At 36.8% G+C, this 19,478-nt stretch overlaps 1 protein-coding gene across 1 annotated transcript in view; it reads left to right on the forward strand.

The window, feature by feature from the left end:
* Positions 1–13: 13 nt before the first annotated feature.
* LOC107719724 (dachshund homolog 1-like) overlaps positions 14–19,478 on the forward strand; it is a 65,868-nt gene continuing 46,403 nt past the window's right edge. Inside the window, exons 1-2 of the mRNA XM_016527212.1 lie at positions 14–672; positions 17,520–17,635. Coding sequence (XP_016382698.1) covers positions 134–672; positions 17,520–17,635 — 655 coding nt within the window. The 5' untranslated portion in view covers positions 14–133. The remainder of the gene's footprint in view (positions 673–17,519; positions 17,636–19,478) is intronic.

Genomic DNA, 19,478 nt, shown 5'->3' on the forward strand with positions numbered 1-19,478 from the left:
GTCCCCCCCCCCCCTCGGGCCAGGCTGATTTTACTTTTCGATTAAAACGGAATTGTTTTTGTTGTTTTATTAATTCTCCCGTGATACATTACTTTTGTCCGAACACTTTCAAGAGATTTATTTAGTGCTGAACATGGCCACACCGGCTGCGCTGCTGCCCGCGACACCGATGGCCCAGGCGCCTCCGATCTCGGTCGCCGCGGCGGTCAACTCCTCGACCCCGGCGACCCTCTCGCCCTCACTGTCCGTCACCCCATCCGGTCCGAGCCTCTACAGATCGGAACTGCTCTCCTCCGCGAGCCCGGGCATCCCCATCGGAAGTCTCCCGCACAAACCCGTGTATTCCACTCCTTCCCCAGTGGAAAACACCCCTCAAAACAACGAGTGTAAAATGGTCGAGGTCAGAGGCGCAAGGCTCGCGTCTTTCACCGTCAACGGCAACGAGCTCATCTGCCTCCCGCAGACGTTTGACCTCTTTCTCAAGCACCTGGTCGGTGGACTGCACACCGTATACACGAAACTCAAACGTCTGGAGATAACGCCTGTGGTGTGCAACGTGGAGCAGGTTCGCATCCTTCGTGGACTGGGCGCGATTCAGCCCGGAGTCAATCGCTGCAAACTTATATCGAGAAAAGACTTCGAGGTCCTCTATAACGACTGCACCAATGCAAGGTAAATGTAACCCTTCTCGAAGCTACACGAGATCTGTACTGTAAAGGAAGCAGAAAAAAATACTTTGAAAAGTTTGAAAAGTTGCACTAAACTAAAAAGAATTAAAGCACTGGGCACCTTACACTATGCGGGTTTATTGAGCTCCTATCTTGCGCAGACGTTACTTAGACAAACTCAACTTTGCTGAGCACAGTACATTTATCTCTAGCCTACTTATGATCACAGTTTGGCCTTTGATAATCATGCTCATATCAGGTTACTTTTATACTGAAATGCATCACATTGAACATACAGTACACTACACTCACCTTTTTGGACAGGAAAGGTGTCTTTCACCATCAATCATGCAGTCAAAATAGGATTGAATGTAACTCTTGTTCTCTTTCTAAAACGTATCATGTGTGAACTAACACTTTTGGAGATAAATATGGAAAAGCGAGAGGGAGAGAGATCGAATCCGACTATTATCTAAATATTTAATGGGACCAGTCTGCTTTTGTTACGAGTTAAACTGAATGTCAGCTCACAGGTTAATCGGCAGTTGTCCCATGGTTGGGTATCAATCAGATGGACCACAAGTATCACTTGTTAAACATCGTGTATGGCTCACGCAGTTTCCGATTGCAGTTTCCATAATCAAAATAGCCTACTTAAAATGTGTGGATGAAATAAAGGAATGTTAATACTGCTGTCTCCGTTATATTTGAAAACCTATAATTAATTTGCAGTGACTCACGTGGCATGATTATATCAGCCCAGGTAGTTATTGAATGGCGTTATCAGTTTAGACAGCTGGTCATAAAAGCACTATATTCTGTTGAGCTGTCATTATATAGTTTGCACCTGATTCTGTTGCCATCAAAGTTCGCGTTCTTTGAAAACACCGACACTTTAGTTGCGTATTAACGCAAATTTAATCTATAGGTTATCCATATGCTATGAGACTGTGGTATCCTATCTATAGCCTACTCAATTAATTTTTTTTTGTTTATTTATCTAGAAATTTAATGCATACAATATGCGTTGGATTGGCCAAATAAACTATGTTAGCGAATAATTGTATGGGGTAGAACTGTTTTCCTGCTCATCTGATCAAACACAAATTCTGCAAGACAGAACTAACCAATGACCGAGAGCTTTTGCTCACTGCTGACGCTGCTTTCGAACAGGGCTGCGTTTTCTAATAGTATAAAAAAAAACATTGCTATCTTTGCCATTCGCTTAGGCTTATGATGCTTTTTGGAAACGCAGCCCATAAAAAATGTTTACCAGAAGACAGAAAAAACGTAATATGGATCCATTAGATTGAGTTATTTCACAATTTAAAAAATTTTAGTTGTACAATTTTTGTGCAGCTAAAGAGAGCCATGTGAACTTTGTTTGAAAGAACAGTATGAGTTTACTTATCTATACTTTGGTGTCTGTGTCTGTGAGCAAATTTATGACACCAGCTCATAGCTGCTTGCTTAATAAAGAGTGCATTTAGGCAGCCGTTGGCACTGGTGAGGAGATGTTAAGCGTTTGTGACACAAGTTACTGGAACGAGATTAGAATCTCTGATTCCTGCCCGAGTGCTTGCTCCCCAGCGGTGTGTAATATAGAAATTGATTCTCGCAGAAATTAATTAATTTTTCATATTGCCTAGAGCGGCAGTTTTAAAAGGGTGCTCTCTAACAGTCCTCCCGCCCTTTTTGTCTCCACTTTGAATTATATCCTAATCGTATTAATACTTTTTGCCTCAGGATTAATCGACAAATTTACGAATGCGTTTTTGAAATTTGTATCAGAACGTATTTATGCATGATTTAGACCATTCTCCTGACCTCTAATTTGCTCATTTGTGCTCATTTGTCGTGAAAAGGTGTTTGAGAAACTCTGACCAACTCTAGTCAGAAGCTCAAAACTGCCAATTTTAAATGTTTCTATCTCTGTATAATGACTATTTAATCAATGTCCGGCCTCCTAATGTTTTAAATTTGGCAGAGCTGAATGGAGATCAGAGCGCAGACAGGGCAGACAGCGTGGGCTAAACTCTTGGACGTCTGAATTCTCTAAAGACCTAACTGAGAAGTTTAAATTGAGAGACTGAGGCCAACACCCTCTCATGGCTATTCTACTTTTGGTGAATTGGTGGCTAATTTCATTCATATGGTTTGGTACTGTTTATTCCCCACTGAAGGTTGTGTTTAGGGGTGGACCTTCATACTTTTGTCTAAAATGTGTGCGAATTCATATGAAATCTCCACCTCATAAAATGGTTTTTTTGTTTGTTTGTTTTTTGGATAGGGTACAAAGGGTGGCTCTTTGGTTCAGAAATGACTCATGCTGAGTCAAAGTTTGGCACTTTGACTCATCATGAACAGATAAAAGGATCCTGCTCAACTGGCACATTATCGTTTTCTTAAATATGTTGTTCATGCAACATGAGTTAACAGGAGAAGAAACTAAACGGCAAAACCACCCCTCCACCCCATATTGTGATGAGACTCAAATAACGTTCTGTGTCCTTTCTTGAGCTATACTGCCGTTATTCATCAAATCTGACTTCTTCCTCAGCGCTTCTCTTTGTTGAAAAGATATGTCTTCTCTGACCGTCATCTAATCCATGAGCTTTTTCTGGCAGGCAGAAAAAAAATTCCCTATAGGTGCTGACTTGGTCTGTCTGCTTTACGGAGTCATTCATCACTCCAAGCATGTCCTTTTATGGCTAAATTCTAACGGTAAATGTTTTGAAGCAACAAAACGCATCTTGGATCAGCATAAAAACTAATAGTTGATTTACTGCAGCACTTCACAATGCTCAACAGACTGCGCAATCAGACTGCAAGTTTTGAATGTCCATAAAAAGCCTTTGGCATGCTGTGGTTTTGGTTTCGCTCTGAATAGTAAACAAAATGCTTATGTCTTCTCTTACAGTTAGCCTGCACTTAGTCAGCCTTTATTTACTGAATTATTTATTTTCGTAGAATCACATTCACTTCCAGAAAGCCTTAAACGGACATGATGTATCACGACTCATTGGCTTTGTGTTGTGACCTTTGTCTCAGAAACTCTCCACCTGTGAAGTGGAGCTTATGCAGGTCTGTGTGTTCATTAGTGTGTGCGTTTGTGAGAAACCAAGCAAGAAAGTGAGATGACAGACATAGCTTAGCGCAAACCTTTTGCGAATGCTCTGCAAAAATGGGTATTTGTGTCTTTGAAGATTTTCCTGTCACAGAGTTCAAGTCGTGTGAATGCTCGGTGTGAGAGGAGTCTGTCAGTGTGTGTTCTCGTTCTCTGATCTTCAAATGGGAGACATTTTAAAGGCCACGGATTACAGTCAAAACAAATACCCGTAGCAGCGGCGCTGGCACCCTAGACAGCAAATTATCCGCAGACAATTAATTGATGTCAGTGTGATTGCTTTCATTTAAAAATTCCCGTTATCTTGTACTCACCCGCTGTTTTTCCCTCTTCGACATGCACACGTACACAAACGCACTAACCTCAAACAGACGTCTCTCCACGTCTCTGTCTTCCCTTGACCTTCAGGTCCTTTCCAGCTGTAACACGAGCCTCTATCAGTCAGCAAGGTTTGATTCGGCTCTTCCACAGTGTGTTAGTGTGGAGTGAGGGATTAGTGGGTCGAAAATGGAGTGTGTGAATGGTCGACACAGAATCTGTAATCCATCCATTTTTTTTCCTCTTGTATTATGACGAAAGGTTTCGATTGCCACGCTTTCAAGGCGGCAGTATATTTTTAATCCTCTAATATCAATCATTACATACGGCTGTGGAGTTTATGGTCAACTATTGTACATGTGTGGTTGAAATAGATACCCTTTGTGTGTGTGTGTGTGTGTGTGTGTTCAGATCTCTCAAAGCTTTAGTGACTCTATTGGAAACTGCCGATGCAGCTGCTCAGACAGCTGATAGCTTTGTAGTGGCATGCTGCGTATCATAAAAGAAATGTGTTAGCGAACAAGGGCTTAAAATACTGTTGATGTCTTTATGGGGCTATTGTGTTTGCATGTGTCCATCTGCTGTCGTGTGTGCAAGTGTAAGACTGTGTGTTCTCGGAGATGAGGTGAATTGGTGAGAGTTTGGAAAATGTCACCTTACACACATGCTGTGTGGGTTCCTATGTGTGTGTGGTGTTTGTTTAGATCCAGTCAAACAGAAAGTAAGTAATAGAATGTTTAGTGAGATGCACAATTTGTATTTCTAAGAATTTGTCACAAAGTTAATAAATACAGTTTCTTTTAAATCACTTAGATAACATTTGCCAAGGACATAAATGTAAATGTAATATACAGTATATATATATATATATATATATATAAGAGAGAGAGATAAAGATATAATATCCACGATAAAGAAAAATAAAAATCTTTTACAAATTTAGTTTACACACGTGCCAACTACCTAAAAATGTATTCTTATTATACCAATTTAAAGAAAGAATTAAAAAATATGAATAGAAAATAGAAAAGTGAATAGAAAGATATTAACATATTTTTCTTAAATAAACATGAGTAAAACCAAATTAATCATTATTATAGTTCGAAAAAAAATCGAACAATATAATAAATTATTAAAGGTCCCATGACATGCTGCTTTTTGGATGCTTTTATATAGGCCTAAGTGGTCCCTAGTACTGTATCTGAAGTCTCTTTCCCGAAATTCAGCCTTGGTGCAGAATTTCAGCCACTACGAGCCAGTCCCACAATGAGCTTTCCTTAGGACGTGCCATTTCTGTGTCTGTAGCTTTAAATGCTAATGAGGAGGAGAGAGGCGGGGCAACTGCCATGCTTCGCTCATTTGCAAGCCATGATGTCTCTCGAGGAAAAAAAAAATATTGCACTCGCCTGGCACTGTAGTAGCTCATTTTCTCATGGGCGGGCCAAATTCTCTGGGCGGGCAAAGCAGAGAAAGGGGAGGTAACCTTTCCCCGTATGACGACATAAAGGGAAGATTCCAGATTGGGCCATCTGAGCTTTCATTTTCTCAAAGGCAAAGCAGGATACCCAGGGCTCGGTTTACACCTATCGCCATTTCTAGCCACTGGGGGACCATAGGCAGGCTAGGGGAACTCATATTAATGTTAAAAAACCTCATAAAGTGAAATGTTCATGCCATGGGACCTTTAATAAATTATGATTAAGTATTATTAATTAAATTATATTTAAATTATAAATCTCTCTCTCTTAGTCCTCTCCGGGCCTTCTGGTGCATGAGGCAACCTAATTAAAAATAAGTAAGTATGCATTATTAATTCATAAATATTATGACATTTTTGGGGGAAGCACCACATGACTTTTTATAACCTGAACCAACCATGTCACAAAAAGGTAAAATTATCTTATATTGTAATGCACTTTTTGACCTTGTCATATAGTCATGAGGTTCTGCAAGAGTGCTCTCAATGATATCATTTCATGTTTTATATTTCTTTCTCCATGATTCTGCATGTTGGTTAGACCACACGACTTTTGTTGGTCATTTCACATGACTTCGATTTAATAGATTTTTCAGAGATAAACAAGCAGTGAAGCAGTTTTGAAAAAAAAAAAACATCTCTCTCGCTCTCTATATATAATTTATTATTATTTATAAACATATTAAGTAAATATATTTCTATTTCTAACATTTTCTTATATCTATTTATTAATAAAATTAATAATTATTCTAATTATAATACATGCCAAGCTAATTAAATATAAAGTTTTCTTTTCAAAAATGTCAATATTAATTTTAAAATTAATTTTAAATATAAAATGTAAAGCATGGAATAGAGGAGGACGTCAGGGGGAGATTTTAATTAAAGTATGAAATGAGAGGTCACGCGCTCTGACCCCCCCTCCACTCACTACACACACAAGGACATGCTATCTCTTTCTTACTTTCGCCATTCCTCTCTCTCTCATACACACTCTAGCAGTCTCCTCCTCTCTCTCTCAGCTTGATGAGTTTTCCATGAAAGGGTTTTTCATTAATTCCACCTCAGGGAGTCTCTCTGTTCCGGCTCCCTCTGAAGCACATGGAAATCTAAAGTGTGTGTGTGTGTGTGTTTCTGTTTGTATGTGGCCACCATGATGTTTTGACTCGGTCTGATTATTAACACACTGTTCTGGCTGTTTGATCATGAAGTTGCACACACAGACACACATGGTCAATGGTCTTGTTGATGAGAGAGGATGATGGACAGGACAGAAATGGTTCGTTAGTTTCCTGTGATTGCTTCATAATGGGACATTTTAAACATTGGATTACAGGAGGTTTAGGATAATTTAATGCTGAAAAACACCTGGACACGGAATAACAGGAAGTGCTAGAAACACTATGAGCTTCAGTGTATTCATTAGAATGCTGCTGTTCTTTTTCTTTATATGTAAGGCTTTTAACCCCCATAGGCTCATTGGTAAAAATGTGCCTCTACCTACATTTTAGCAAAACTACAAAAACACACCTATATGTGTACATGTATTTCATTGCAGTTTCCTGCTGAAATGAACACACAGATTATCAGTTAATAAAGATTTATTTTCTTGCACAATACTGTTATGACCTCAAAACTATTTTTTTAATAGTGCTTGATTTGTAAACTAATATATTTGACGTTTACGTCACATTACCATCTCCATATGCTTGGCTTTTCTGATGTAGTAAACTTGCTCGGTAGCTCACCTGGTACAGCATTGCGATTGTGATGTGTAACGCAAGTCCTGTGAAACACGAATCGTGATAAAAGAGCTCAGACTTGTAGAAGCAAACTGAAATGGCATGGTTGATTTGACAAATGTTTTTTAATCTCATGTTTGCTTTTGTTAACACTCACGGTTGGATTTAGGATAGGGTTTAATGTGATTTTTCAAACTGTTTGAATCTGTTATTTGAGAATAAAACCTTATAAAAATATATTGTGCTTACACATTTGTGAATAAAAACGAACATATTAAAGTTTACTAGTGGAGTGATAACATGGTCCAAACAACAGTCTCATCATGACAATTCATAATGTTTACATTTTGGTGACATATTGTCACCTTGGAATTATAAGGTTTTATCTACCATTTTTGTCAAAATTGAGTTATTTACACATTCTTATTCTGTGACAACTTACATTATGTGATGTTTTTTTTTTTTTTGAAGGTGTGTACATTTTGGGACTGATGTATGAAAGAGATTTGTTCCCCATATCCCATATCACTATATGGAATGCAAAAACTTTGAAGCTCAATATCTCGAAACTGTGCAATAGAATGCAAATAGAACCTAGGTGATGAAATTAGTTTGATTTCTTATATGCTTTTGTTTGACTTGATCACTTGATCATGCACCATTAAGATGTAGGTTTAGGGGTGAAGCTTCATGCTTACTTTATTAATTACAAATCATATATTTTCCTATGAATCACATTGCATGAATTTGTGCAAAATTGCAACTTTGTAAAAAAAAAAAATGTTTTTAATGTTTTCTCATGAGATCAGGTTAGGTCTAAAGAGTCCTATGAAACAAACTCAGATTTGGGTTTCTGCATCAGTTCAGCAAGTAAGCGTGGAGTAGGAAAAAGGAAAAGCCAGAATGTTATTTACGTTGCTAGAATGTTACAGGAAGTTCTTCCGCAACAGACAGCCAACTATAAACTGTCTCAGTGTTTACCTCATTAAATATTCATGCTTTTAATGAGGTAACCACTGGTATTCAGTGGTTCAATACTCAACATGTGAGAGTTAAAAGATAAAAAAAAAATGTTGATGAGGTTTCTGTCCAACCTCCATTGTCCCTCCAAGTCCAGGTAACTAAAACTTAAAAGATCCACACAAAAAAAAATGAATCGAGTGGTTTGATCCAAGTCTTGTGAAGAAATACAAAAGCCACAAGAACCAGTGAGGTTTGTTCTAGCATGTGATGCACATGTGACAGAAAAAGACCGAATGGACAAGGATAGAGACCTCTCAGGTTTTTATTAAAAATGCCTTTATTTGTGTTTTGAAGATTAACTGAAGTCCTATGGGTTTGGAATGCCATGAGGGTGAGTAAATGGTGACAGCATTTGCATTTTCGGGTGAGCGATCTCTTTAACTGAAGTAATGAAGAAACATTATTATTATTCTAGTATATTTCAGAAGATTTGATACAATCAGAGCAGATTCACGCAGTGACCTTTCCATTGCTGGACAAGCAAGTATTAAAAAGAAGATGTGTGCTTGTGGCATGCTGTATTTCTCCGCTGATGATATAAAACTCATAGATATGCAAATGAGAACATTAATCTAGGGATTTCAAATCGACAGTGTGAAATCTCATGGTTACCCCCAGGATTAATTACTAACCCATGTTAATGTATTAACAGTGTGTTAACAATTAGTATGAAAAGCGCACTTATGTTGTATTAGTTTGGCCTCTAGAAACACCTGCCAAACTTTCATTCTCCACATGAGATTCTCACGTTGATTTTAAAGAAACATCAGCGATGATCATGATTTTAGAGTCAGTCAGAAGACTAACCTTTGTGCATGACATGACATGAAATATTCCATCTTCGGGAACACAATTCTTAGTATTTTTGTCTATCAATTGAAAGCCTGTGCAACTAAACCTTTCATGCATCAAAAAGTATAAAAAGACTTTATAAAAGTAATATATATGAATCAAGTGTGTTATTCTAAGTCTTTGAAGATACACAATTGCTTTATAAGATGAAGAGATTTGTTTTAGGCTTTAATTCACATATATAAGCATTCATCAAAACACATACGCTGAGAGCATCAAATATGTTAAACACAGTGTTTGATGCGTTAGAAGAACACTCACTGGATTATACAGTATATTATATATTATATATGATTATGCATGATTCACTTAACTTTTTGTGCTTTTTAATGTGAGCAAGCTTTTGGTTTCAATGCTTTTGTTTCAATGCTCTCATAAAATATAAAAATAAATAAAATAAAATAACTTCCACATTTCCATGGTTAATCTCAATGTTATCAGATAAATTGTCATTCTTTGCCATAGATCTACTGTAGGAAGTGAGAGTCTGGAAAGAGCTACAAAGCTTCACGATTAAGCAGTTTCACCCCTCTGGCTTTGAATCTAATGAGATTCTTCAGTCAAAAATGTCAAAAACTAATTGAGATGTCCAGACCTTGGGGAGAATGTATCACGGCTATGGCTATATCTAGGTTTGTCAATCACTAATTTTAGAACCAATCAAAAACCAAGAAGCAACGCATTATTAGTATGTGCCGGTGTTTGTTTGTGATGTATCTAGGAAATGTGGCGTGTAGAATGCGGCTGTTTGTGAAGTGCATTGTTGGGAAGTAGACTAAAACATTGTATTAAACTGGGTTAGGTGGCAGGGAGAGAGCTGGGACAACCGGAAAGTCAGAGAGAGGGAAAAAAGATGGAAAATGCATGAACTGAAACTGAAAAAAAGAATAAAAACAATATAGACAAATATTGTCAAAAAAAATAATAATAATAATAAAAATAAAATAAAATAAAAACACATCTAAATTACTAAAACTTTAAAATGAAAATGTTAACTATTAAAAAGTTCAAAATATTAATATCTCAGCCATAACAATGTAACACCTAAAATTATTATGAAAATGATGAAAACAATTTTACAACTCAGATAAAAAGCTTAACATTTCTGCTTTTAAATCCTTTTTTAAAATTTGTCTCTGTTTACTTTCATTGAAATGCATATTCATAACCTTTGAATATTTGTGGTAATCAGCATTATGTCACAAATGCTGTTGAATGAGCTTAACTTGTAGTGAACCAAGAATATTCTGTGCTGGCGAAGGGAAGTAACCATTTGTGGGAGAACTCAGCTTAACAAGCTATGAGTAAACAAATTGCATTGGAATGCAAAAAGAAAGTGAGCACTACTATGATGCTGCAAACTTGTTTCTCTCTCTTCCTGCTCTCCTTTTCTGTCTTCTTAGAGGTAACGCTTCTTTAAGTAGAACAGGATAATGCAGCAGTAACACATAAAGGTTTTGCCTAAAGCTTCCTTCACGCCTGTGACCTGATTAGTGTAGAGAGGACAGAGGAGGAAATTTCGCATCTCTATGAGTAAACAAATTGCATGGGAATGCAAAAAGAAAGTGAGCACTACTATGATGCTGCAAACTTGTTTCTCTCTCTTCCTGCTCTCCTTTTCTATCTTCTTAGAGGTAACGCTTCTTTAAGTAGAACAGGATAATGCAGCAGTAACACATAAAGGTTTTGCCTAAAGCTTCCTTCACGCCTGTGACCTGATTAGTGTAGAGAGGACAGAGGAGGAAATTTCGCATCTCCCGGAAATGTGGAGAACCGACAAAAATAGAGATGGAGAGATCACAGTGCAACACATTGCTAAAAAAAGAGACAGAATGGATGTTGGAACGAGGAAAAGATTAACCTGTGTAATGGTTGTGTCGATTTCACCTCATGTTTTTACACAACTGTTCTTCTAAAGGGTCAAAAGAAAGTGGCAGTGCTTTCAAACAGTCCCCGTGAGAAGGTAAAGTTAACACGACCCATATCTGCCAAAAGCTACCGAGAGAGAGAAAAGCGAATGATTTATATGCCAGCATGTGAAAATTACTATTTTTGTTGTGGACTTTTATTGTATGAAGGACAAAAAGATGAGAGGAGAGGCATTGGGATGTTAAATGACCTACATATGCACAAGAAACAGCTTAGATTATGTCCTATATAGAGGTGAGTACACAGCTGAGATATTGTCCCTATGAATGGCAGGTGTTACTGGCTTTTACTCTTGTTCCAGACCACAATGTTATTCTGTGATGGAAACACTCTCCATTTAGGACTCCAGTAAACTCTCATTCTAATCTAGTGCAATGGTTCTTGATATGTAAGTTTGACGTGAACAAATACATTGTTATACATGACTGACATTAAATTTAGTTTTTTTTTAAAATAGCTTTTTACTAATTTTCAGTGTAATTCTGTCTCAGAAATTTTTGAGAGAGAAGGGACAAAGTGCGTTCACTTCACTGAGATTCATATGAATATTTACTGGCCTCTCTGCTTTCTTCTTCATCCTCTTTTTTTTTTGGAAATATGCTCTTTTATCTCTGCTTGGTAAATCCTAAAGTTCTTGAAGCATTAACATGAAGGAAATACTGGCTTATGTAGGTCTCAAAATTCCTCTGGTAATCCAGAGTGGCAGCTTTATAACCCTCCCTCTGATGATAGGATGTCACCTGTCAGATCCCTATTGGCTTCCTCTGTAATGAGAGACAATAATAACAGCAAATGAAAGAGCTGCAAGAGCCTGAACAGGAGAAATAGACTTTTACAATTAACCTTTTAACATCTGCCAGAGATGAGATTGAACTGTTCCCTGGTTACAATATGATCAATTCGACCTGTGAACTTACTTAACTGATTCAATTCATAGCAGTTTGTCAAATAGAGAAAGTAGTTTAATTATTCACTTGGTTCATAAGCTGTATGCTTCATTGTTTTGTTAATAATAATAAAAAATGCTTTCTCTCTTTTCCCAGGCTCAGTTTTGTTACTTGCCTCTTTCCATAAATATGGTGCACTTTTATAGCATTAGAGTCACAAGTGCTATGTTTTTGTTTGTAAGAACTATGTATCTGAGATAAAATTAACCTTGTATAAAAAGCAGCTTGTTTTAAACACATGAAACATCTATATCATCATCTTAAAATAACCCATCCTTCAAGCTCTTGACCTTTTTCAACTGTATAAAAAAAACAATTAAAATATGACCACTATATTTCAAGTGTTTAACTGATATTCAATTCTTTGTTGCAAAAAATACTTTTAGCTAATGGCTAATTTTAACTACCAAAAACATATTTAGATTTTTCCTGTTTTGCAAAACAATTGAGTGTTTCCTAAACTTGTCACACCCACATAGTAACTTCATTTGGATTCTTTCTACATCAAGTAATCAATCTGTTTCCATTTTACCTGTTACCCAAAATCTAATAAATAAATGGGTTTAATTTTCTGTCCTTAATGGGAATTGTTATAAGTTCATCAGTAACTACAAACCAAAATATGGTGCCAAACTATGTAGTTTCTACTGACTGACAGATCAATTTCGAGCTAAATGTGGAACCCTGTTGCTGATTCAGGCGCTTCTGTTTAATTTTGATGTCTTCTTCTTCTTTGATAAATTACATCACACAAATCACATGTTCACACATGTTCCAAATTTGGTAACAAGGTGGCAAAAAGCATACAATTAAAACCTCATGTAAAGTAGAGAAAATAAAGCTGATAATATTTAGCCTGAACTCCCGAGGTGTTTTTTTAACGGTTTCAGACCTTATTCAGCCAAATGAAGGCAATCATTTGAAAGTCTCTCAAAACTAGGTGAACTTCAGCTTCCCCTGACATGTTTTTAAACTACCTTATAATGTCTTAAACAAAAGCAAGACAAGGTGGTGTAATGGTTCACTTCATATGGTACATATTTACTAACATACAAGACAAGTCAACAGCTGCTAAATGTCTCTGTTACACTCATCCTTTGCTCATCATTAATTTCCGCCCCATGTGTGTCTGTTTACCTGCTACACAATCCCACTGAAACTATGCTTTCATTAAGTCCAGTTTAAAACATTTATTAGGTTTTTCAGACTATACTCTTTATTCACAGACTTTCTCATCAACACATTTGAGAGTATTCACACGATTCTCTGATTAATGTTTTAAATGATGGACTCTCATAGTTAATGAAGCTCTGGAGCTTTGTAAATTATATATAATTTAATCTCTTTTTTGTTGTAATTGTGTTTAATCTGCTATTAGTATAATATGAGTTTTTGTTTATAATGTCAACAGGCTTGTAAAGGCCAGCTGGCTTGCTGAAGTACGTCAAAGAGAATATTACAGTGACACACACAACCCTAACTGACTCACTGACTGATCTTGTTGAAGTTTGTTGGTGTGGCTGTTTGTGTGTGAATTTGAGGAAGCAGTCTGTTTGTAAAATGTTTACAGTACTGCTTTTTTTCCCATTGCTGTTATTTCCTGTGCATGTGGATATTTGTGTGTGTGCACGTATGCTTTGGGAACCGGAATGTTAAAGTGTCTTGTGTGTGTGCGTTTGGGACAGATGTTAAGTCTCTGTCTGTCTTTTTCTCTCCCCTTCGTTCTTCGTCTCCCTGCTGGGGCCACAACACTTATTTACATTTCTTTCATCACAGAGAGCCGCAGATTGAAACACAAACAGTGGACTATTTGGGATCAGTCTTTCACTGCGATAAGAGCTCCAATTACGCCCCATCATGAAGGAACTTCCTGTTTGGGCCCAGAATAAAGGATGTTTGCTCTTATCCTTTCAGCTGGGCTTTTTTCATCAAAGAGCAGTTCCGTCTAAATGTTTTTGCATTTGTTTCAAGCTGTCTTCAATTCATATTACATGTAATTAATGCAAAAAATTTGAAAAGAATATTTCAGTCAAGATTTTTCGAGTCAAGTCACATTTATTTCTATAGCACTTTATACAATACAGATTGTTTCAAAGCAGCTTCACAGTGATAAACAGGAAAATAACAGTGTTATTGTATAAAAATGTATCAATTATGAAACAAATTCAATTTCAGCTGTAAAGCAGCTTAACTGAAGCAAAAATGGTAACATCTAACTAACTGGTTTTAAGTCAGAATTGTATTTAATATTGTTCGAATCAACCTAAATACCACTTATTTATAATGGTATAAATTTATATCAACAAAACAAAATTTTACGGGTTAAATCAGGTAGAAATATCTCTTAAATCAGGTAGAAATATCTCTTTCAGGTAACAATTGCAGGTTAGCACTTTCACAGTGCAATAGTCTAATTTTCCAGCGCAATTTAGTTCAATGTTGATTCAGTTCAATATATTAGATGTGTCAATGTTGCAAAGTTCATCAATTATGACCAGACCATTGTAAAACCATTGTAAGATCATTGAAGTTGTAAATAAAGCAAAGGTTATTGCAGGAAATTTTACAAGAAAATTCTATTTCAGTCTTTCTACTTCAAAATTTCATGTGTACTTCAACGTGTTGCTTGCAGTTTCTTTGTAATTGTGAAATGTACTTGCAATTTCTGAGTGTAAATTGTTTCTACACCAGTTTTTGCAGTCTACAGAGCAGCTCTATAGAAGACAATAGTGTGATTATTCAGCTCAGTTCAGATATAATTCAGTTCAATAATAGTGTTGACGCTGCAAAGGTCATCAGTTATGAAACAACTTCAAAGTCAGCTCTACAGAAGACAATAGTGTCATTATTCGGCTCAGTTCAGTTTAAGTTTTATTCTAATCAGTTAGTATCAGTGGCGTCATATCGGTGATACTACTGAATATTCATTGTGTTTTAAACCCTAACTGAGCAAGTCTTAGATGACACTTAAGGAAACTAGCAAAACACCCTCCATAATGCAAAAGGAGTGTATAAATTCATGAGAACTTATTTGACAAATCCACTATTTATAACTCTCTGCCTGATGAAATTCACCTGTCAGAAAGAGTCCGTCTCTGCTGATGGATAGACAAACAAACACACACAACACTCTTTTATTCTTCACTTCATTAACCCTGGATATTAATATGGTCAACCTGGCTTCTCTGTCTTTTTTGATTTGTTTGTTTTCTCCAGCTTATCCAGATGACAGCTTTATAGTGAAACGGGTAGTTATTATAAAGATAAGGGATTGAGGTATCTGCTCTCTTAGTTCCTTTTTTCTGTTTCTGTCATCTAAAGTAATCAGTTTCCTCTGTGAAATACTGTACGCCCTGCTCTGACCGCCCTCTCTTATCTCTTAGTGCTGTGGACACAGATCATCACCATTTAGACGAGTTTAAATCATTAAAATTTTAGTGAGTCATGATGTTTTTTTTTCAATTATTAATAAGCAGTGAAGCAGTTTTATTAAAATATTTTTTTCTAAGAAAAAATAATACAATATTATATAAAACTACTGTGTTACTCTTCAAGAATTTAAGTTTTAATGAGGCTTTTTTTTCTTGGTTATGATATTAGAACAGTAGGACAGTAAAATTGTTTACCCAAAGTCCCGTAAAAAAAAAAAAATATTTAATTCAGAAATTTCGAAAATTTAATTACAGGTGAGATGTAATGAAGTCAATATATGTATGAACTTAATTTTATCCTATTTTTTTAATAGATACATAGATCCAGACAAAAATTGCATTCATATACAACAGCAATCATCATCTCTGTCAGAAAAACACAAAAACACATACACACACAGACTAGTCGTATCTCCTATTTTATGTGTGTGTGTGTGTGTGTGTGTGTGGGGTGAGAGAACGGGGTGAGAAATAAACCTGTGATAATCCTCTCCCGTTTCAAAGCAAACACACACAACACTCTTTTATTCTTCACTTCATTAACCCTGGATATTAATATGGTCAACCTGGCTTCTCTGTCTTTTTTGATTTGTTTGTTTTCTCCAGCTTATCCAGATGACAGCTTTATAGTGAAACGGGTAGTTATTATAAAGATAAGGGATTGAGGTATCTGCTCTCTTAGTTCCTTTTTTCTGTTTCTGTCATCTAAAGTAATCAGTTTCCTCTGTGAAATACTGTACGCCCTGCTCTGACCGCCCTCTCTTATCTCTTAGTGCTGTGGACACAGATCATCACCATTTAGACGAGTCCCTACTAAATGTTTGTCAGTGGAATTAAATGTCCTCAAAGGCACCCTGAGTTGTACATTGCATTTTTGTTCTCTCTCTCGCTCTCTTTCCCCCTCTGACTCACTCTTTCATAGACTACCATGTTAATCTTAAGTCTTGTTTCCTGTGCACATCTGTCCTCTCAAATGAAATATCTAGAAAAATTGCAGTGATAAAAAAACTCTTCATTTTGCGAACTGAAGGGGGTCGTAGTTAATGAATCATACAGTTAAAATGGTGCCTTATCTGCTGATCTCTCTTTGAATTTCTTGAGTCATTTCCGCTGCACGGCTTAACCACATTTAATCTGATTCCATCAGTATCAGTTTAATTAAAATATCGCCCCATTAGGAATTATTAAAAATGTCAGCCTGTTAGGCATTCAGCATGGCTGTAGGAAGAGAGAAGACAGTCCTTCACCAGAGCTGTGTCATTAGCACTAGAGTTCGAGCGCATCTCTCAGAGTTTGCTGTTATTGTAAACTGAATCTGACCGGTATGTCAGTTTGTGTATAACCTTGGCTATAGGTCTTGACTATAAAAAAGCTATTCCACCATTTTTGTTTGGGAGTAAAAATATAGTTAATTGAACACAAGTTGATGTTTGTGTCAACATGCCCCACTGGACGTCAAACAGCATATTATAGACTTTTCAGCAGAATCAGTACACCAAAATATGGAAAACATTTCAAGAAACAAAATAACAAAAATAAATGAAATTTAATTTAAAATGTAAAAAACATTAAATACAAGAAATACAAAGGAACAGCAAGTATCACTGAAATAGTATTTTCTTATAAAACGAACTCCAATAAACAACTTTCAGAATATTTTTATAGTGTATGCCAGAGTGGTTTTTATTTTTAATTATCCATTGTTTATCAAAGTTAAATATAATAGAAAAACCAGACGAGGCTGGAATTTTATAGCACTTTTGACAACTTTCCTGTGTGACAACTAGCCTCAGGCCTATTTGGTAGTTTCTAATCATTCTGTACCTTGTTTACACTTCAAGTGAGTGACATGATGCAGCAAAACTACAATGTTCCCATTATAATCAACAAAACTGTCTACACTGCAACTTCCAATGTGCAATAAGTAGCTACACTGGCTTCTAGATGTGTTGTTACATGTAACCGAATGGAAAAGGTTGTCTGACATTTGGTGTTCATCTTTCAGCTCCAGACCTGGCAGACCTCCTAAACGAACCCAGAGCGTGACATCACCCGAGAACCCTCACGTCCTGTCCCACTCTGTCTCCGGACTCATGTCCTCAGGAATGATGTCTCACACTGGTAAGAAAATTAGGAAGTGCTCCTACCTCACTGATACTGCCAGAACAAACAAACCACATTCCTTCTCAAATGAGAAAAGCAGAATTTAAGAGGATCAAATCAGGATTTATAATTAAAAGTGAAAGGAGAATAGGAAAAGGAAGTAGTCAGTTAATAGTTTAAATAAAGAATTACTCTGTATCCTAACCAGACATGATGTGATAAGATTCCAGCGACAAGCAGTTTGTCTGTCCACACCAGACATGACAAAATCACAAATCACAGCCAATCAGAAGAGCATGTGGGCGGAGTCTCTGTGCAAGTACACTGCTGTCTCACACTTGCAACAAAATGGAGAAGTACATAATCAAATCAAAATAAACCATTTTACCATTATTTAACATACTCATTGACTGATACAATATTTGTCTCAGAATACACTAATTTGTTCACATATAATTTGAATTCAATTGTTTCCTTTAAGTTATTTTCAATATCTGAGGTAAATTATCCATTGTTGTTTTCATTATAGCTTATTGTCGTAAAACATAAAAAAGTAAAATCTAAAATAAAAGTTAAAGGTGGGGTAAGCGATTTTTGGTAGCCAATGTTGATAATTGAAATCACCAAAACAAACACGCCCCTTCCCCAAAAGGGTCTCGCCTCTATTTTGATATCTCCGCCCCACACATACGTACGCAACAACGATTAGTTCTGTGAAACAAAGCAAAACCAATGTTACACCGTGTCTACACCGGACGCGAGTGGCGCGGCGCGACAAAATACTATAGAACTCATTATAATCAGTGATGCTGTCTACACCATAGATATACAGTATATACATGTCTATGGTCTACACTGGATGCGGCGCGACGCGATACGACAAATCCCTGACAGAAAACTGCTGCTGCGTTCTATTTATGACGTATTGACACAAATTTCAAATGATTTTAAACGGTCGCTTTGTAGCGTCCAGTGTACTAGACAGACTTTAGCTGTTGCGGCGCAGACACGGTGTTACTCCGTATCTCCTATTTTATGTGTGTGTGTGTGTGTGTGTGTGTGTGGGGTGAGAGAACGGGGTGAGAAATAAACCTGTGATAATCCTCTCCCGTTTCAAAGGTCAGGTGCTGTGATAAAATAGCTATTTTGTTCATTTATTTACTCTCTGCAGTGGACAGATAAAGAAACACTACAATTAGGGAATTGAGTGAGGGAGAATTTAAAAGGGCAAACGGTGGGGAGTTTAATATTTTATGAAGGATGATTGGTGCTCACGAGCACTGGGGGAGGTGTGAGTGGAGGATCTGCACAAAATAGGACTTTTTTCTGCAATGCTCAGCAAAATGATAAAGAAAGTATTTTTTAAAAGTAAATGCTTTCCACCTGCTCAGTGGGTGCAGATAAAGATGCACGAGAGTCAAAACAATCAGAAGTGCACCATGTTGAGTCAAACAGGTGAAAATGGACCATAACCTGTTTCCCTTCCCATTCAGACTCAATTAGGTGAGTCTAGATAAACACCTCAAGTTAATGCAGATGTTATTTGTGTGTGCTGCTGAGAGCCGTGGCTGATTTAATGCATGTAAACTCAACAAATTTAAATTGCACATGAATGCGCAGGAGCAGGTAACAAGGTGCGCAGCATGCATTATACATGAGCAAAAAATTGGCTGATTATGGAAAAGGGAGATGAGTTTACTGTGTGATCTTATTAGAGAGAGAGAAAAAGAGAAGGGAGGGGGTACAAGAGATGGCAGAAAAGATTGTCCTTGAGAGTATTTACTGACGCATGTTATATGCATAGTAGATTTAGTCCAACTCTGAACAGAAATGTTTGTGTATGAGAGTGTGTGCTAGCCAT

Source organism: Sinocyclocheilus rhinocerous, unplaced genomic scaffold (genome assembly GCF_001515625.1).
Source record: "Sinocyclocheilus rhinocerous isolate Xijiao unplaced genomic scaffold, SAMN03320098_v1.1 scaffold721, whole genome shotgun sequence".
NCBI lineage: Eukaryota > Metazoa > Chordata > Actinopteri > Cypriniformes > Cyprinidae > Sinocyclocheilus > Sinocyclocheilus rhinocerous.